Source organism: Hyla sarda, chromosome 3 (assembly GCF_029499605.1).
Source record: "Hyla sarda isolate aHylSar1 chromosome 3, aHylSar1.hap1, whole genome shotgun sequence".
NCBI classification, from domain to species: domain Eukaryota; kingdom Metazoa; phylum Chordata; class Amphibia; order Anura; family Hylidae; genus Hyla; species Hyla sarda.
Window position 1 is genome coordinate 353,631,485 of NC_079191.1, and position 21,600 is coordinate 353,653,084.

The window sequence follows — 21,600 nt, forward strand, 5'->3', positions numbered from 1 at the left end:
CATAGTTACATAGTTACATAGTTAGTATGGTTGAAAAAAGACATACGTCCATCAAGTCCAACCAGGGGATTGAAGGGAAGGATGTAAGGGGATAAGGGAAAGGGATGTAGTTTTATAATTCTGCATAAGCATTAATGTTATTTTGTTCCAGGAATGTATCTAACCCTGCTTTAAAGCTGTTAATTGTTCCTGCTGTGACCAGTTCCTGAGGTAGACCGTTCCATAAATTCACAGTCCTCACGGTAAAGAAGGCGTGCCGCCCCTTTAGACTAAACCTTTTCTTCTCCAGACGGAGGGAGTGCCCCCTCGTCCTTTGGGGGGGTTTAACCTGGAACAGTTTTTCTCCATATTTTTTGTATGGGCCATTTATATACTTATATACGTTTATCATATCCCCCCTTAAACGTCTCTTCTCAAGACTAAACAATTGTAACTCCTTTAATCGCTCCTCATAGCTAAGATGTTCCATGCCCCATATTAGTTTAGTCGCGCGTCTCTGCACCCTTTCCAACTCCGCAGTGTCCCTTTTATGAACAGGCGACCAAAACTGAACAGCATATTCCAGGTGAGGCCGTACCAATGCTTTATAAAGGGGGAGTATTATGTCCCTGCCCCTCGAGTCCATGCCTCTTTTTATACATGACAATATCCTGCCGGCTTTGGAAGCAGCAGCCTGACATTGCATGCTATTTTGTAGTCTGTGATCTACAAGTACACCCAGATCCTTCTCTACCAGTGATTCTGCCAGTTTAATCCCCCCTAAGACATACGACGCATGCAGGTTATTAGTACCCAGATGCATAACTTTACATTTATCCACATTGAACCTCATTTGCCAAGTGGATGCCCAGACACTTAGTCTATCCAAGTCATCTTGTAACTTATGCACATCCTCTATAGACTGTACCGTGCTACAAAGCTTGGTGTCATCTGCAAAGATAGAAACAGAGCTGTTAATACCATCCTCTATATCATTGATAAATAAATTAAACAGCAGCGGGCCCAGTACTGAACCTTGGGGTACACCACTAATAACCGGGGACCAATCAGAGTACGAATCATTGACCACCACTCTCTGGGTACGATCCATGAGCCAGTGTTCAATCCAGTTACAAACTAAAGTTTCCAAGCCCAAGGACCTTAACTTACCTGTCAGATGTCTGTGAGGGACAGTATCAAATGCTTTGGCAAAATCCAGAAACACTATATCCACAGCCATTCCTCTGTCAAGGCTTCTACTAACCTCTTCATAAAAGCAAATTAGATTGGTTTGACAACTTCTATCCTTAGTAAACCCATGCTGGCTATCACTTATAATACTATTATCCCCTATGTATTCCTGTATGTAATCCCTTATAAGTCCTTCAAACAATTTACCCACAATGCACGTTAGACTTACCGGTCTATAATTGCCTGGCGAAGACCTAGAGCCCTTCTTGAAGATTGGTACCACATTAGCCTTGCGCCAGTCCCTTGGCACAATACCAGACACCAGAGAATCTCTAAATATCATGAACAAGGGTACAGATATTACTGAACTTACCTCTCTAAGAACTCTTGGGTGTAGTCCATCCGGCCCTGGAGATTTGCTTACATTTACTTTACTTAACTTACCTTGTACCATCTCTACATTAAGCCAGTTCAATACATTATATGATGTGTTACCAGCACTGACCTGACCAATGTCAGCTCCTTCTTCCATAGTATATACAGAACTAAAGAACCCATTCAGTAGCTCCGCCTTCTCTTGATCGCCCGTGACAACCTCCCCATTATCATTATTAAGGGGTCCTACATGCTCTGTCCTTGGTTTTTTTGTATTTATATATCTAAAAAAATATTTAGGATTAGTTTTGCTTTCTTCGGCCACCTGTCTCTCATTTTGAATTTTTGCTGTTTTTATTACATTTTTGCAGATTTTATTAAGCTCTTTGTACTGTTTAAATGTTATAGCTGACCCATCAGATTTGTATTTTTTGAAGGCTATTTTTTTGTTGTTTATTGCTCTTTTAACCTCATTTGTCAGCCATGTAGGATTTAGTTTTAATCGTTTATATTTGTTCCCCTTTGGTATATATTTAGCTGTATAGTTATTTAGAGTAGATTTAAAGATGTCCCATTTACCTTCTGTATCAGTATTTGATAACACCTCCCCCTAGGTTGCTAGGTTAGATCATGACCTCCTGTCTGCCTGCTACAGAAGCCTGTGAGATCCAGCAAGAGACTGCAGTACTTTTATTGAAGAACTTTTTATTAAATTTTTTACACTTTTTGCAGGTTTTTGCACTTTTTGCAAAAAGTGTAAAAAATTTTATAAAAAGTTCTTCAATAAAAGTATGAAGTGTAAAAAAAAAATATAAAAAGCCCCTTTCCCAATCAAAGCCCTGTAATATCACCATAAAAGATCAAAAACACAAATCATATACATAATAGGTATTGCCATGTCCGTAATGACGTGTTCTATAAAACTATAATGAAAATTATCCCGTACGGTGAACACTGTAACAAACAAAACAAAAAAAAACCCCGCAAAACTCACCAATTTTGGTACAAATAGCGGAATAAAAAAGATCAAAAGGTAGCACGTATCGCCAAAATGATACCAATGAAAAGTACAGCTCATCCCGCAAAAAATAAGCCCTTACTAACTGGCGTCAGACAAAAAAATAAAAAAGTTATGGCTGTTGGAAAATGAATGGCAGAAAAAGAATTTTGCTCAGAAATGGAAAAAGAATAGAAAACTGTATAAAATGGGTATCGCCATAATCGTACTGACCCACAGAATAAATATAACTTTTACCGCACAGTGTACACCATAAATTTTTTTTAAAAAGCCAGAAATTTTCCAGTTTTTCACAATATTTTGGAGTTTTTCACACACAATGCTGCATGTTTCAACAAAAAATGCACCACTTATATAAAGTACAATATGTCACGAAGAAACAATATCAGAATTGCTCCTCTCAGAAAAAGCGTTTTACAGTTATTACCATTTAAAGAGACACATGTCAAATAAAAAAATAAAAAAAGATCCTGGTCATTGAGGTAAAAAATGGGTCCGTTCTTAAGGGGTTAATATCCATTATGGTCCAGTAGAAAAACAGCAGAGGAAGCCTAATGACAAATCTGATCCCACTTTGGGACAGTTTTGTGACCTCATTTGTGTCACTGGATGTGTCCTAAAAGAGGAAATAAAAGTTGTGCGGAACATTTCTCTGTGCACTTGTTTTCAACTTTGTCACCGGTTGTGTCAAGTTTCGGCATAAAACGAATGACTGGACACAACCTCATATATGTGAACGCAGCCCAACGCTAAGTTCACACATCGAAATATTTACCAACATATTTTATTCTACACACACACACACTTTCATCTGTAATAAGCAAAAAGGGACATTTTTACGGACATAAATGCACAAGTAAAATAAAATAAATGTTAGAAGAATTGTCTTATCGTTTTGTCTTTTAGTTGAAGGAATGTATCGCACTTATGGAGGCCCAGCTGGAAACCCAGATGAATACATCCAGCACAGAGTGTCAGACGTACTCTAAAGAGGTGGAGAGTGTATGTATCCTGACTATATAGACCCCCTAGACCAGGGTTTCCCAACCAGGGTGCTTCAAGCTGTTGCAAAACGACAACTCCCAGCATGCCCGGACAGCCTTCGGCTGTCCGGGCATGCTGGGAGTTGTCGTTTTGCAACAGCTTGAGGCACCCTGGTTGGGAAACACTGCCCTAGACCCCTTACTTGCATCCAAAATAATTCATCCTATATCCGACAGTATACAACATATCAATTAGAAAGGGAGGAAAAGGAAAAAAAGATGCGGGGCGCTCTCTGGCGTAGTAAGTTTTGTACCTCTTGAATAGAAGAAGAGAGATAGAAAGGACCCCACCACCACACCTGTGCAGTGGTACTGACCTCTAAGAGCAGTACGGCATATATGGCGCTGCTCTGGAGTAGTGTGGGGCGGGTTATTACAGCTTGCTGCTTGGTACCCCCTTGTCCGTTACGTCCAGGGCAGGGCAACGGAAGAAGCTATACGAAAGGAAGTACAGAAAATGCGGGGGTTCTGTACCCAAGCGCTACTGTAAAGTAGAGTTGGTAGGCCAATAGGTACACAGGAGGTTTTTTATTTAATTCGTACATTAAAAGTACAACTGGACAACGCGTTTCGGCGTGATCTCGCGCCTTCCACAGGTCCACAATATAAATTTTGTGGCGTCCTGTGAATGGGTACCTGTGTCCTGGCGGGTTGCCGCCAGGACACAGGGCGCCACAAAATTTATATTGTGGACCTGAGGAAGGCGTGAGAGCATGCCGAAACGCGTTGTCCAGTTGTACTTTTTATGTGCGAATTAAATAAAAAGCATCCTGTGTACCTATTGGCCTACCGACTCTACTTAACAGTAGCGCTCGGGTACAGAACCCCCGCATTTTCTGTACTTCCTTTATATATAACATATAAATTGGAGTCTTCTTATTGGTTTTTAACAATTTTTTTCCATGTTCGCTAATACAGTTGAGGCAGCTTCTGTCGGAATCACAAGAACAGCTGGAATCTACAAAAGCAGAAGCCAGAAAACAGAGCAAAGAGCTTTCTCTGGTAAGGTTTACAATGACATTTAGTGATGATTGCAGTTAGAGGAACAATCTGTAACTCCGAGGAGTTCGGCTACTGTGGTCATACTACATTGTGATGTCCATGTCTTACTACACCAAGCCTTATACTGGATCTCCTTTGTTATACAGCTCAGGCAGCAGTTAAGTGAAATGCAGAATCATGTACATGACTCTCACAGCTCAAATGGTCACCAGGTTAGTAAACCGCAAAGAACTTGGCAAACAGCATAAAAAAAAAAATTTAATAAAAAGTGCTATCACTGTCCTTGTCTATTTTTTATTATTATTTTTTATTTCAAATAAAGAGAACCTGTCAGGCAGCATAAAACACAGGCACTGATCTATTAGGCCATGTTCACACAACGGAATTCCGCGGTGTGAACTTAACATTAGTGTGAATGGGTCTCCGCGAGACCCGTTCACACTGCAGAATTTCCGCGGCTGAAATTGTTCCGTGCAAAGAAAGAACATGTTCATTCTTTGCGCGGATTCCGTGAGCACTGCTTAGCCGTCAATGGTGACGGCTCAGTGCCCCGCGGCCCTAGCGCCGAAGCACCGTCGGCGGCGGCCGCCAGGCGGAATTCAGCGAGCGGAGATTCCGTAGTGTGAACGCACCCTCATACAAAAAAAAGATTCAGCTCACCACTATAGCAGAGTAGAGGACTGTAAATTCACTTCAGGTATGGAGAGCAGGGCAAGCAAGCAACGGGCCTTATCCTGGCGAAAGATATTGAAGAGGGCAGAAAAACAGGGACCTCCAGCTGTCCAGAAGATAGTGATAGAAAGGTGAATTAAAACTTCACTTCAATTCAATTCATTAAGTTAAAACCAAAGGATATCCATGGAGAATAAAAGAACACACACGAAACACTGATGCGTTTCGAGCCGTAGGTGGATCTATTATGCCTTCTGAATGGCTGCCATGTCTCAAAGTAGCCGAGCTCTGAGAGGTCCGCGGGCCTGACTTACAGGACAGGGACTGCCTTGTTGACTTGGAGTCCAGGTCCTTGCCCAAGTTCTAACTAGGACTGCTTGGAGAGGGTACAGCTGTTCCGAGTACACAATAAATCACTGTGTACCTCTAATCCTGCTGTAGGATATATCCAGAAATGTTATGGCGGCTTCTGATCGTATGACTGACTTACAGATTATCGCAATCTGGAGATGGAATTGCCAGAAGTCACCTAAAAGTCTATGGCACTGCCGGCAACTCCTGTCTCCAAATTGCGATAGTCTGCAAGCAAGTTATGGGATCAGAAGCCGCCCTGATATTTTTGGATATATCCTGCCAATGGAAGCATGATTAAAGTAAAGGTACCCTTTTAGCGACAGGTTCCCTTTATTTTTATTTTTTGTTTTGCTTTATCTATATTCGTTTTCTACTTATTTTTCTTTAATTCTCACTTTTTCCTATTTTTGGATGACATTTTGGTGGCTTCAGAACCAATTACCAGGTTTCCATAGAGTTCTGGTCTCAACATACAATGGTTTCAACATACAATGGTCGTCCCAGAACCAATGAATATTGTAACTTGAGGGACCACTGTATATTGGCTGTCAATGATGAGGGAATCTCATAACTGCTTTTACCTCTACATTCTGCACTGTATACTTCTACTTTCTTTCACCATTTAAAGGGGTACTCCCGTAGGAAACTTTTATTTATTTTATTTATTTATTTATTTATGTTTAAATCAAGTTAAACAGATTTGTAAATCACTTCTATTAAAAAATCTTAATCCTTCCAGTACTTTTTAGGGGCTGTATACTAAAGAGAAATACAAAAAAAGAAATGCATTTCCTCTGATGTCATGAGCACAGTGCTCTCTGCTGACCTCTGCTGTCCATTTTAGGAACTGTCCAGAGCAGCATATGTTTGCTATGGGGATTTTCTCCTACTCTGGACAGTTCCTAAAATGGACAGCAGAGGTCAGCAGAGAGCACTGTGGTCTTGACATCAGAGGAAATGCATTTCTTTTTTGGATTTCTCTTTAGTATATAGCCTCTATAAAGTACTGGAAGGATTAATATTTTTTAATAGAAGTGATTTACAAATCTGTTTGACTTTCTGGTACCAGTTGATTTAAAAAAAAAAAAAAAAAAAAAAAAAGTTTTCCACAGGAGTACCCCTTTAAGTGACATTAGTAGTTGGCAGTATTGTTGTCAAATTTCAGAAATAGGCCTCACAACAATATTTTTGAATACTTTGTTACCTAGCTGAAGGTTCCACAGTCCAGTTTGGATGAACAAAATGAAGGGCAGAATATATCGGAAGAGCTGGAAGAGGTAAATATGTCTCCATGTGTAGTGTTGATGGGTACGTGCATGACATGTAGCTCACAGACAACATAACGTCGAGCATAGAGGGTCACTAGATTGCAGTGTTTCCCAACCAGGGTGCCTCCAGCTGTTACAAAACTACAACTCCCAGCATGCTCGGACAGCCTTTGGCTGTCCGAGCATGCTGGGAGTTGTAGTTTTGCAACAGCAGGAGTCACCCTGGTTGGCAAACACTGGTATATTGGATTCAAGTAGAGTTCCAGTTCTCTTAGGGTGCATGCACACCACGTTTTTGCTATACAGTTCCCGTATACGGTTTCAAGTTAAAAACCGTATGGAACTGTATAGAAAACCGTATGCATTGTCTTAACATTGTAAACCGTATGTCAAAGGCATCATCCAGTTTAGTCCGTTTTGCGTCTTATCCGTTTTTTTCCCCGTACCCAAAAACGTAGTCTACCACGTTTTTTTGGTCCAGTTGAAAAACTGTATTAAATTGTATATGTTTTTTTTATTTTTATTTTTTTAACATGGGAGTCAATGGGAACTGTACAGAACTGTATGTGCGTACGGTTCCATCCGGTTTTCACCATATGGTTTTTGACTTTGCACAGTTTTTTTTTCTCTTGGAATTTCAATCAAACAAGTGAAACTTTATTCAAAATGGAGTAAAAAGTTAAAAACGTATAATTTTTTTTTTCTTAAAAAACGGATGCAACGGGACATCATTTTTCAAACCGTATACAGTTTTTAACTGTATACGGGTTAAAATTTGTACACACGTTTTGATACAGTTTAGTCAGGTTTTGAGGAATCCGTTTTTCATCAAAAACCTGATACGGGAACTGTATTGCAAAACGTGGTGTGCATGCACCCTTAGGGTGCATTCACACCACGTTTTTGCAATACAGTTCCCGTATACTTTTTCAATGTGAAAAGCGTATGGAACCGTATTAGAAAACGTATGCATTGACTCTCCATTGATAACCGTATGCCAAAAGATGCATCAGGTTGCGTCCATTTTGCATCCTGTACAGTTTTGTCAGTTTTTTTCCTGTACCCAAAACCGTAGTCTACCACGGTTTTTGGTCCGGGTGAAAAACTGTATTAAACCGTATACGTTTTATTTTTATTTTTTACATGGGAGTCAATGGGAACCGAGCAGAACCGTATGTGCATACAGTTCCATCCAGTTTTCACCATACGTTTTTGGACTTTGCACAGTTTTTTTTTCTTGGAATTTCAATCAAACAAGTGAAACTTTATTCAAAATGGAGTGAAAAGTTAAAAATGTATATGTTTTTTTTCTTAAACGGATGCAACTGGACATCATTTTTCGAACCGTATATGGTTTTCAACCGTATATGGGTTAAAATTTGTGCACAGGTTTTGATACAGTTTAGTCAGCTTTTGAGGAATCCGTTTTTGATCAAAAACCTGATACGGGAACTGTATTGCAAAAACGTGGTGTGAATGCACCCTTAGTAGGAGGGTATGATAACTAGTACTCAGTATTGTGGATCATCTAGTGACAAAGAACCTACATTGAAGTGATGACGCACAACAAAGTGTTAAATCCCGACTTGTTTCTTATATTCTCATTGAACAGAAATCCATGTACAGCTTGCAACAGGAGTTGGAGAAACTAAAAACTGCAGAAGAGACCTCAACTGGTATAGAGGAAGCCCAGCAGCTGAAGGTGAGGGCGGCGCCATTTTGTTTCATGTTTTTTATTGTTCTGTAGAGATAGTGAGGGAGATTTATCAAAACCTGTCTAGAGGAAAAGTTGCTGAGTTGCCCATAGCAACCAATCAGATCGCTGCTTTCATTTTGCAGAGGCCTTGTCATATATGAAAGAAGCCATCTGATTGGTTGCTATGGGCAACTCAGTAACGTTTCCTCTGGACAGGTTTTGATAAATCTCCCCCTCAGTGTAGGGGGAACCTTTCACTTTAGATAAAGCCATTTTATGTGCTAAACCAGTATATTGCCTATTTCGATATTGTGCTATATTTTCAAGGGTTTATGTCAGCGAATGATTCTATCCATTGCAGGGAGGTCAGAAATTGAGATGAGATTTGCCTGGACGTATTTACCGAACCGTAGTGGTCCTTTTAGCAAATGCATTTATATGATTTTTTTCTTTTTCCTACAATTTTAAACACTTGAGATTGCTTACTTTTCATCTTTTCCTTGTATCTCCTCTAACAACCAGCATACGACTGTTTTACATGAGGGAGTTTAAGGGGTACTCCGCTGCCCCAGCGTTCGGAACATGTGCGGGCGGCAGGGGTTGTGATGTCATGCCACGCCCCCTCAATGCAAGTCTATGGGAGGGGCGTGACTGCCGTCACGCCCCTCCCATAGACTTGCATTGAGGGGGCGTGGCCGTGACATCACGACCCTCGCACCCAACATTCTAAACGAACGTCGGGTGCTTCACATAGATCGCAGGGGTCCCATCTGCGGGACCCCCGCGATCAGACATCTTATCCCCTATCCTTTGGAAAGGGCATAAGATGTCTAGGGGCGGAGTACCCCTTTAATGTGTCACTGTCATTTGAGACTTCCTAAGATCACAAGCTAGAACTGTAAAGTGCATGACAGCCCACTCCACTGACTCTCTGGATACCAAACCGACTCATTCACTACATTAGATTCTATAGGGAATGAGTCTTGAGTGACAGCCGGGGTGTAAGGCCCATGTAACTTTGTAATCACGTGTCTGAACGACATGCCAAATGAGTTCATGCTGACTGTGGGTTTACTGCACATTTACATTCTTCCCAATTATTATACAGTAATAACCCTGTGCAAAAGGACCTTTTAACCCCTTAACGACCACGGACGTAAATGTACGTCTTGGTGCGGCGGTACTTGGCGCACCAGGACGTACATTTACGTCCTGTGTATGACCGCGAGCATCGGAGCGGTGCTCGCGTCATACATGGCAGGTTCAGGCTGCTAGCAGCAGCCGGGGCCCACCGGACATCCGCAAACGCGCGGATGTCAGCCATTAACCCTTCAGATGCCGTGATCAGTGCAGATCACGGCATCTGCGGCAGTGTGCATCTTAAAATAGAAAAATATATATATATATATTGGGAGATAGCTGCAACCGAAAATGTGATTATATGGAATTATCTGCCAGATGAGTACTCACGCCGAGGTTGTGTATCCCATACAACCTTATTTACAATGTGTAGGAGAAATGTATATACTGATTGCGTATTTTCTCAAATCTGGGCTTATATAGTTAGTTTAATACTAAATAGTTGTAAATAATACATTTATTTATATATGTTGGTGGTAATTGGTGAAAGAAAAGAAAAGGATGTTATATATATATATATATATATATATATATATATGCAGATGCAAATCATAAAATGTTGCAGTATCTTGTAATACCTTTTTTATTGGACTAACAGCATTTTGTAGAGACGCTTTCGGGATTCCTCTCTTTATCAAGTCCAAAGCAAATCTAAGCTCACAAGCAGAAGACACAGGTTACATCTCACAGATATGCAGGGGTTAAGACAATAGATGTGGAGAATTCCCACTAAGATGGGCCATAAATTGTCCTGTTATGGGAACATAGACTACATAGATAAGGATGAGAAAAAGGGGGAGGGAAGGGGGAGCAGGGGAGAGACTGGTGATAAGCAGTTGAAGCCAAAACGTGGTAAATGTGGATACCGGTATCCACGTTTTACCACCACCGATACTTGTTCAAATCCTTGTGACACTAACAATCTAAAATTGGACACTAAACTATCTTCATAAACCGGATACAAAGTATAATACTGCAATGTTATTTAACACTATTGCCTTGCATCCCGGAAAGCGAACAGTAGCTGGTTTCCATATATATATATATATACACCTGTATATATATGTATACGTTTTTACTATTAATTATTTGTCAAAAAGATATACATTTTAAACTAATTTACTATTATTTGTACTGTTTTTCTACCCTATGCAAGGGCCCTGCAGGGGTAGACAGTCATAATTATTATAAATAAATATTGAAATATACTGAATTCTCCTAAATCACTTATTTTACCACCCATTCACATACATCACCTAATCACTCTTTGTATTACCTACACAATATCTATACATATTCTCTACTCATACATATACTCAGGTATATATATATATATATATATATATATATATATATATATATAACATCCTTTTCTTTTCTTTCACCAATTACCACCAACATATATAGATACATTAATTATTTATAACTATTTAGTATTAAACTAACTATATAAGCCCAGATTTGAGAAAATACGCAATCAGTATATACATTTATATATACACTTCTCCTACATTGCATCTTAAAATAAATGATCGGATCGCCCACAGCGCAGCCGCGGTGATCCGATCATCTGTAATGGCGGACAGAGGTCCCCTCACCTGCCTCTGTCCGTCTCCCGGTGTCTCCTGCTCTGGTCTGAGATCGAGCAGACCAGAGCAGGAGATAGCCGATAATACTGATCAGTGCTATGTCCTATGCATAGCACTGAACAGTATTAGCAATCAAAGGATTGCTATAGATCAGTGGTCTCCAACCTGTGGACCTCCAGATGTTGTAAAACTACAACTGCTATAGACCACTGCTATAGATAGTCCCCTATGGAGACCTAAAAAGTGTAAAAAAAAATAAAAAGAAAAGAAAGAAAGAAAAAGAAAAATTTTGAAATAAATAGTAAAAAAAAAAGTTAAAAATCCCCTCCCCCAATAAAAAATGTAATTGTCTGTTTTTCCCATTTTACCCCCAAAAAGCATAAATTTTTTGGTATCACCGCGTGTGCAACAGCGTAAACGTAAAAAATAAAATAAGTCCAAAAATGCAGCTTTTTAGTCACATTTTATTCCAAAACAAAGAAAAAATGATCTAAAAGTTTTATATATGCAAATGTGGTATCACATACAGATGACAGTGCAAAAAATGAGCCCTGATACCACCCTATATACGGAAAAATGAAAACGTTATAGGTGGTCAAAATAGGGCACAAGTAGGATCCCACTCCTTAAGCTCATAAGACAAAAAGTTGCAGTTAGGTGATTTATTTCATCTACAATCCACAAGGTTAATAGATAACGTTTCGGTCAAACATTGACCTTCATCAGATCTAGAATCATACAACATAGATGTCATTAAGTATACATATGCACAAAGTTGTGTATAAAAAGGATGTCATTTAATGAAAACAAGTGGACAAATAAACAGTGCCCTGTTCTAAATCAAAGGACATCCTTTTTATACACCACTTTGTGCATATGTATACTTAATGACATCTATGTTGTATGACTCTAGATCTGATGAAGGTCAATGTTTGATCGAAACGTTATCTATTTACCTTGTGGATTGTAGATGAAATAAATCACCTAACTGCACCTTTAAGTGCCAAGTCTTTTTGTCTTATAATACAATATTCATATAACCTGTAATAACATGTTGCATTTAAGCCAAACTTCGTTTCCTGGCAAACCATGCCCAGTCATTCTAGGCCATATTCCTAGTCCATATTATGTTAAACTTAAAGGAGTACTCTGGGATGTAAAAATTGTGTTTTCAGACTGCTGGCAGTAAAAAAAAAAAAAAAAAAAAAAAAAGGGATACATACCTGCTCGGCCTCCGCCGCGATCCTCTTCCTGGTTGCCAGTGGTTGGTGAGTCATACTGCACTCTGGTCTTCTTTCTGGTGCCGGGACCAAAAACGTCCCACTGCCGCTCAGCCTATCGCCAGCTGAGGTGGGAATTCGCTGCAGCCAGTGATTGGCTGAGTGCAGTATGACTCACTGACCAGGAAGAGGATCGCGGCGGAGACTGGAGCGGGTTACCAGAGGCACCGGGGGAGCGTCACGTGTATGTACCCATTTTTTTTTTTTTTTTTTACTGGCAGTCTGAAACACAATTCTTAAATCCCGGAGTACTGCTTTAACACACTGATAAGATGAATGTCAGGGGAACATGAAATGGTTTTTGGGGCAGCTAGACATTTCCTTCCAAAACACACTGTGGTAATCTTTATTAATGAAGTTAAAGGGACACCGACAAGTAAGTTAGTGTAACAAAGATATGAGTACCAAGTTAAATCCAAGAATGCCAACTTTTCTTCCCTGCTTGGCCTTGTTGTCAATGGATCTATATGGTGGTAAATGGAAGGACAGAATATACAGAGCCCCCAGAAATAAGACTTCATCCCTGCAGGAGGCTCTGGACATTCTGTCCTTCCGTTTACCACCATATGGGTCCGTTATGAACAATGCCTGAGAGAGACGAAACATTGACATTATTGAATCTAACTCTGTACTTTTATTTATGTTCTACTGACCTACCTTAACCACTAAGATTGTTGCGCAAATCGCACTTCAGTACAGGGCATATGTATGTCCTCACAACCTGTCTGGATACAACTAACCTTGTCCTTCTATGCAAATATTATAGGAGAGGCTTGAGAAGGAAAAAAAACTAACACGAGATTTAGGTCAAGCAGCTAACAAACTGCTACAGCTCTTGAAGTCTTCTCAGGAACAACTATCTAAGGAAAAGGAACACTATAAACTGCTGCAAAACAGACTACAGTTACCGGTACTAACTCATTCTCCTCATTCTTCCTCCTGTAAATTTCATGTGTTGGACCATAAATCTCTGCAAAGGCAACTGCTGGAACCCCAACAATCACAAACATGGGGTCCCGAGTCACTGAGTTGAATAGTGATGGTTGAGCATGGAGCTGTGGTGTGCGTGTTCGACTGCCACTCCATTCAAACTGAGGAAATGGGACACTGCTCATGTGCTTGTGGGGGTCAATGTGGTCAGATCCCTATTGGTCACACATTGAGCTTCTGTTTTGTGGTCCAACTCCTTTTAAACTTACCTTAACTCACTAACATCTATCCAATTTTCCCACTTATGTATATTCTTTCTAGGCAACCTCTCGTCACTCTTATGCTGCCTGAACCCCGAGTCATTGGGGCGGTCCTTGGAAACTTCTGTCTGCCTAGCCGGCCTTTATTGATAGACCTCTCCCTGTCTATACCCAAACAAGGAGAGATCTATCAATCGTGGCCAGTGTCATGTGAAGAAGCTGCCAGGGACTGTCCCAATGATTTGTGGGTCAGTAAGCTTGATGACACGTTCCCTTTTAATAACTTTCAACATCAATTGGTTAACTGTAGATGCCTGTGTGGAAAAATCCACTAAACTGTTTAGACGATCAATCGCCCATATAGAAAAAAAATCAAAACAAAAAAAGTAGACTACCCAACAGGAGACAGCAACTTAAAGGGGTACTCTGCCCCTAGACATCTTATCCCCTATCCATAGGATAGTGGATAAGATGCCTGATTGGGGGGGGGGGACCCACTGCTGGGGACCCCCGCGATCGCGGCTGGGGCACCCCAGACATCTGGTGCACGGAGCGTACTTCGCTCTGTGCCGAATGACTGGCTTTGCGGGGCCGAGGCTCATGATGTCACGGCCACGCCCCCTCGATGCAAGTCTATGGGAGGGGGCGTCATGAGCCTTTGGCGCTGCCCCCCAATGCTCTAAACGAATGCCGGGTGCAGCAAGAAGATCTATTTTAGTGGAGGAATAGTGTTTCAGAAGATGTTTCTTTGAGCCCATACCCTGCTCTTAAGGCGTCCCTTGTAAATTCTCAAACTGAATTAATAGTAGTAAAAATAAATCAGCGAAATTATTAAAGTGGCTCTCATAAAAGTAAGTTAAAGGGTAGTCCAGTGCTGAAAAACGTATCCCCTATCAGATTGCAGGGGGGGGGGTTCCGACTGCTGGGGCCCCCCGCGATCTCCTGTCCGGGGCCCTGGCTCACTGGCCAGATAGCGGGTGTCGACCACCGCACGAAGTGGCGGCTGACACGCCCCCTCAATACATCGCCATGGCATAGCTGGAGATAGCCGAAGGCAGCTCTCCGGCTCTACCATAGAGTTGTATTGAGGGGGCGTGTCGCTTAATTCGGTGGTCAACACTCCTCCTTCCTGGGGGCTGCCGGGCCCTTTACAGGAGATCTCGGGGGCCACAGCGGTTGGACCCCCTTGATCTGAAACTTATCCCCTATCCTTAGGATAGGGGATACATTTTTCACCACTGGATATCTCCTTTAATACCAATGTAGAGCAACCAGCAGTCAGTTGCCATCTGAGGTAGAAGCTACCATTATGGGTTCAATTGCCTTGCAGCGCTACCACTGGGGAGATAAGGAATTACAGGATGCCCACTGTAACCAGTGTGTTGTCTGTGTAATGCATGGGCAGGATGGGTCCTTTGCTGCAAAGACTCTGCCCCCCCCAGTCTGACTATTTGATGGACCCCACTTTACTAGATCCTGATTTGTGGAATTATCCTGATTTCATGTACCCTGACGCCCTCCTGGAGTTGTCAGAGTACATGAAAATAGGATAATTCCATGCACTCTATAGAATGCATTTTTTTAACCAATTATGTTTCTTACCATTTTCATGTTTTCTCCTAGGAACAAGATCCCAACATCACTGGTGGAACATCGGTTTGATCCAAATGTTTATTTTTTTCTTTCCTTACCACAATGCCTTAAACATTCCTTTTTGAGATTTGAATAATAATATTTTAGTGAGCCAAAATACTTCCAAAGGTTTTAGTTTAAAGTTCCTATCCATGTTTTGTTAATCTGAAGAGGAAACATTCCATGATGAAACCACTGACTGTGTCAGTATGCCATATCTTCACATCTACCTTATAGACCCATGGGCTAAATCGTGTGCTTGGCCTATGAAAAGGGACAGACTGTGGACTCTATGTATGAATCAGTGCAATTTCTTTATTGTGAACAATGTATGGATGAAAAGGGCAGGAAATAAGATGAGAATGCCATATTGTAACTGGTCTCCAGTATAAAATCATGTGACTTGATGGTTGCTGAAATGACATTAAAATATTGATGTAGCCATAAAGAACGTTTCGCTCTCTTCTTTCAAACTGATGTAAAAATGCAAATGTTATACAAACAGGAAAACTAGAAAAGACTTTATTTATAGCAAAAACTTGTTGCCATTACAGCGTCATTAGCATTTGTTCCATCAGATGAATGGCTGTCCACATAGCTCATGGATGGGCCAGGCAGGCAAGAGTGATGATTGTTTGCAGATGTTTTCCACTCTGCCATGTCCTGCCATGGTATAAAGGAATAGTCCTGCAGGAGGATATGGAAAGGGCTTTTCAGGGAGGCAAATTAGTTTTTTTTAAATAATCTGGGATAAAAAAAAATAAAAAAAAAATTAAACATACTCACGGGCTCTGATCCCCTCCCCCACTTCTGCCCTTGATCTCCATTGCTCTCGAATACCAAAGTTTTTGTGCTGCACGATATGAATTTTAACCCATACGCAATACCGGTTTGGCCCCTCCCCCTCGGGAATGAATGAATCAGCCCAGCGCTGCGCTGTCCCCACATCGGGGAACTAATCCTATGTGACCCGCGAGCGCTGTTCTGCCCCCCAATTAATTATTAGCCCAGTGCTATCCCCATCAGGGTACTACTCACATGTCACCCGCATGCGCTGCCCTTCTCGTCCTGTTTGTTGTGGCTGCTGGTGCTAACACTCTATACCAGTGGTCTCCAACCTGCGGACCTCCAGATGTTGTAAAACTACAACTCCCAGCATGCCCAGACAGCCAACGGCTGTCCGGGCATGCTGGGAGTTGTAGTTTTGCAACATCTGGAGGTCCACAGGTTGGAGACCACTGCTCTATACTGTACGGTATCCCTATGCCCGGGCTGCAAAAAATAAACAAAATAAACTTTCTCACATCCCGTTGGTCCGGTACCGGCCTCATCTGTTTCCTGGGGACGGGAACGTCGGACAGTCGTCAGCCTATCACCGGCCGCAGTGGTGTTCTGCCTCGGCCGGTGATAGGCTGAGCGCACTGTCATGTAAGAAGCCGGCTTCTTACATGACAGTGGGCTCAGCCTATCACCGGCCGAGGCAGAACATCTCTGCGGCCGGTGATAGGCTGACGGCTGTCCGACGTTCCCGTCCCCAGCGTAAGGCCGACGTAGGTGCGTTAAAGTTTATTTTGTTTACCTTCTGCAGCCCGGGCATAGGGATACCGCACAGTATAGAGTGCCAGCGCCGGCAGCCACAAAAAACAGGACGAGGAGGGCAGTGCATGCAGGTGATATGTGAGTATTTACCCCGATGGGGATGTGGGCTGATAATTAATACGGGGGGGGGGGGGGGGGCGTTTTATATACCTGGAACTGCCAAAAGTAAAAATATACCGTGATACACACATTTGGTCATACCGCCCGGCCCTACTGTCAATGTGTAATGTGTCAGATGTTGATTTACCAGAGCTGCGACCAGCATCAGCCAGTGACAAATTGAGTCGCCATTTCCTGTGAAGTGGACACCTCAGTGGAAGTGGTGAGTGAGCGGCAGGTGCCAGGCCCTGTTGGAACAGCGGTAATGGGGAATCGGGGCAGTGAGGGTGCTTTGTTTTTTTGTTTTTCAAGCACCCTGACTCCATTATAAAAATGTAATAAATAATTGCCTATAGCTGAGCTGAAATCCCATACACAACCCGTGGACAGGTATGATGCCGCTTCATCATGCGGTGCTTTATGTGTGTATCTTGTGCTGAGTGTATCTTGCGCTGTATCGTCATACAGCACTGTACAGTATACGTACATCACATTTTATCACTCACTTGCCCACATTTTATAATCTGCCCAGTGCATGATAGGTAGGTATTGCTTCACATGCACAATTGTGGGTTTATTATACTATGTATATCCACTAAGTGTACCACTAGGTGTTATACATTACAGAAAACAGGAAGAAAATGGAATGTCTGTGGCTGAAGAAACAAGGCTGCAGGTATAATGTATGCCACATGCACTGCAAAACCTACACTCAATTTTGGTTGATTTTATTATAAATTCAGAGTGCAGACATTTCTCATATAAAGTGAAAACCTTAAAATGCCGAATATCTCAGTTTTTCTATTAATAACTTGACCAATCTGTGGTAGAGATGAAAATTCACTCCACAGAGAAGATTTTTCCAAGTGTCACCTGAACAATTTTATGGATACCTGATTCTGAGACGACCTCCTCTCTAGTCCATTACCTACCCTGAATGGAAATGGTGTATGGCGTACATTGACTAGATGATTCCTGTACCTTATGTACTTTCAGTAAGCCACCATTTTAGGTCTCCCCAGAACACACAAGCTGGGCTCAAAGGCAGCAAAATTAAGAAATGTTTAAATAGGACACCTGGCATCAGAGCAAGAAGAATTGCACTGATGGGTCAGAAATACACAGCCATTGTGCTCCTGGTTAGGTAAGGGAATATTTCATTTTTGGGAAGTCCTTTTTTTTTTTTTTCCCTTATGTTTCGCAGTAGACGTCATCTGATAACATACAAGCTGCAGAGAATTCCATGAAGATCATTTCCAAACTTGCCTGCACACAACAGACTGGCTGCATAACAACTTCATGCATTTCATGCAAGAAAATCTGCAGCATCCAATCCACAACACTGAGTGCAGATTATATTCAAAGAAACTCAAATTCCACAGTGCAGCTTTCCCTGCATGAAATCTGCAGTGTATACAGTATGTGTGAACATATCCTAAATCATGATGGCTATTTTAAGAAATTCTTGTGCAATCCGTCAAAAGATGTGGGCTCTAAAGGTGCCCATATACCTTAGAATAAAGTAGATAAAAGTCTTCAACGTAAACAAAAACAATGACTTACCAGCTGAAATTTGAGAACAATCATTTTTAGCTGACCGATGTTTAGTGAAACATTCCCGGAAAGATTTTTTATCCTTCACCTGTGTAATTGATCATGTACAGTTCCTTTTTGTACAGAGCCCTAAAAGGCATGCAGGTTAAAAGAAATATGTCAGCTTTATACAATTCTAAGAGCTCAAGTATGAAAGAGGCTGTACTATAACACAGCATGCATGCCTTCTCCCTCCCCCATCCCTTACTTACTTGACTGATTAATATACAGTGTTCAGTGTTTAAATACGAACCTTGTAAGTAAATAAAGGCAAGGAGGTGTGGGGGGCCTGCATGTCCTGCGTTAGCACGCCAAATGTTCATGTGTTCTCTTTGGGCCAGGCAGGGGTAAGCCGCAGCCAAGAAGGGTTAGGTGGTTCTTCACTGTAATGTAGCCAACCCCCCTGAAGGATCTCATAGCCCACAACTTTCATTTCCAGGACTCTTCCCGTGTCCTGTCTTATCTGGGCGTGAAACTCACTCCTGCTGTTTCCTCTCTATACCGTTGCAACTACACCCCTTTATTTACTTCTATTCGTTCAGGCTTAGCTAAGTGGAACTTTCCCTATCTCTCATGGACGGGGCGAATCAATGTGATCAAAATGGTGATTTTACCCAGGCTGCTCTACTTGTTTCGCTCCCTCCCTATCCCTATAGTAAAACGTGATATCCTTGCATTGCAAAAAGATGTTTGCTTATATATGGGCTTACAAGCGCCCTCGTATTGCGCGCTCTATGATGTATTTCAACAGGATAGTCGGGGGCTTGTCAGGCCCCAATTTCCTCAAGTTTTATTATGCAGCTAGGATAGCACAGCTTGCTCTTGATAATCTACCTGCTGGTGCTCCATGTTGGGTCGCCTTGGAAAACTCCCTCCTTTATCCATATTCCTATTGCGCGTTGATGTGGACCTCCTGTCCTCTAGCTGACCTTCTCCCCTCCTCGGCGTTGGTGGTTCTCTATTCGCTGTCTCTCTGGCGTCAGGTCTGCTTTAAATTCTCCCTTCAATCCCCCGTGTCCCCTCTCCTTCCTATCCTTTCCAATCCCCTGTTTCCTCCTGGCCTTTCTACTCATAACTTCTCTTGGTGGGCACAGCACAAACTACTCCGTCTTCATGACTTGCTAGTCAGACGCCAGCTGCCCACATTAGAAGTCTTTAACACCACACACCTCCCACCTTCTACTGAATTTCTACGCTCCAGACAGGTTTTCTCCTTTCTCTGCTCACAACTGCCCACCTCCGCACCCTCCAACCCTACCTTTTTCGAGGCTTGCGTGATCTACTCACCTGATAGACCGGGTATGCTTTCCTTGTTGTACTCACATCTGAATGCCCCTCCTACCGACGGTAAACTACGCTTTATGGAGGACTGGGAACGGGACCTGGGTACCGCCCTGACGCTGTCCCAATGGGGGGATTGTTGTACCACCCTAAGCCAAGGCAGTTGGCAGGTGTCCTTAATGGAGACTGCACTAAAAGGGCTGCATAGAACTTACTTTGTCCCGGCTAAACTTCATGCCATTTACCCATTAGTCTCACCTATGTGCTTCCGAAATTGTGGGGTGTGGGGGACGATGTATCACGTATGGTGGGCATGCCCTGTAGTGGCTAAATTGTGGGAGGATATTTTACGTCTTCTTACTTCTTTATTTTCCTGTCAAATCCCTAGGACACCTTCCTTCTGCTTACTAGGCTTTAAACCCCCTAGAATGAAATTTAGGGCATTTCGCTTAGTACAACTGATTCTGTTAGCTGCCCGAATCCACATAGCCTCACAGTGGAGAAACCCTGTATTACAATTTACCACTGTTATACAAAGAATTAACCTTATTATGCTTTATGAGAAAATTGCTGCTATATGAGAGGATTCGGTGGAGCGTTTTGAGGCAGTCTGGGAGCCGTGGCTTTCGTCTACTCATTGTCCCAACATGCAACACTGCTTCTCTCTTTAGTAACATGCTGGATCCCCTGGGGCCTACCCGGGTGAGCACTTCTGTACATGTCTTATTGATGTATCTTTTTAGGATGCCTGTGTTAGTTTTACGTATCATTACTTGTATGTACACCACTTGTTGTTCTCCTTGTATTTGGCCTTGTTGGCCGGTTCCTTTGATGTATGACTAGCTATCGTCATGTTTTTCCTGCTTGTATTCTCTCAATAAAGGATTCATGGTTTGACCTTTAAAAACAAATATTAGGGCGAAAATCACATAAGAATTGTGAGAAAACCGTCACACACAGGTACAGACACTATATTATGAACTACACTAACTTTACAGCCCCTGTAGTATAGTCAAATAAAAAAAATCCTGGAATATCCCTTTAACCCCATAGTATTTTTAGATTTTAGCTGCAGTTGTAATTTTGGCTCACTTGCCTAGTGGGAGGAATTTATCAATTCCATCTGTGCACAGTCTTTTTTTCAAGACTTCTAGTTTCAGACATATTTATTATTTTGGAGCAGGGCACATAATAAATTTGTCCTATTCTCAGTGCGCCAGAAATCTGTTTATTTGTGCAAACTGTTTAGGCCATTTTCATTATGGTCTACTCTGGCACATAAATATAAGACATAATCGAGTTTTCACTGAATGATAAATGTTTGCTATACACTACTGCCTAAAATATTATACAGAAGCATGTTTTCTGGAATTAAATCATAAAAATGTGTTGTATTTACAATTTGCACTTAAATGTGTTGTATACTAATTGATAAATTCCCCCCAAAATGTTATATGCTAGGCCCAGGAACTTTAGTAAAGGGGTACTTTTTTTTTTTTTTTTTTTAAATCAACTGGTGCCAGAAAGTTAAACAGATTTGTAACTGACTTCAATTAAAACATTTTAATCCTTCCAGTACGTGTTAGCTGCTGAATTCTA

The 21,600-nt window shown here is 41.7% G+C and overlaps 1 protein-coding gene across 4 annotated transcripts in view; it reads left to right on the forward strand.

Moving 5' to 3' along the window:
- The window catches only part of RRBP1 (ribosome binding protein 1), an 81,139-nt gene extending 65,270 nt beyond the window's left edge, over positions 1-15,869 (forward strand). For 3 of the 4 annotated variants that reach the window (XM_056567606.1, XM_056567608.1, XM_056567607.1), the window contains 7 exons: positions 3,470-3,565; positions 4,525-4,608; positions 4,755-4,820; positions 6,843-6,911; positions 8,515-8,604; positions 13,374-13,517; positions 15,421-15,869. In XM_056567606.1, coding sequence (XP_056423581.1) covers positions 3,470-3,565; positions 4,525-4,608; positions 4,755-4,820; positions 6,843-6,911; positions 8,515-8,604; positions 13,374-13,517; positions 15,421-15,459 — 588 coding nt within the window. In that variant the 3' untranslated portion in view covers positions 15,460-15,869. The remainder of the gene's footprint in view (positions 1-3,469; positions 3,566-4,524; positions 4,609-4,754; positions 4,821-6,842; positions 6,912-8,514; positions 8,605-13,373; positions 13,518-15,420) is intronic. The other variant, XM_056567610.1, reaches the window with a different exon arrangement.
- The last annotated feature ends 5,731 nt before the right edge of the window (positions 15,870-21,600 follow it).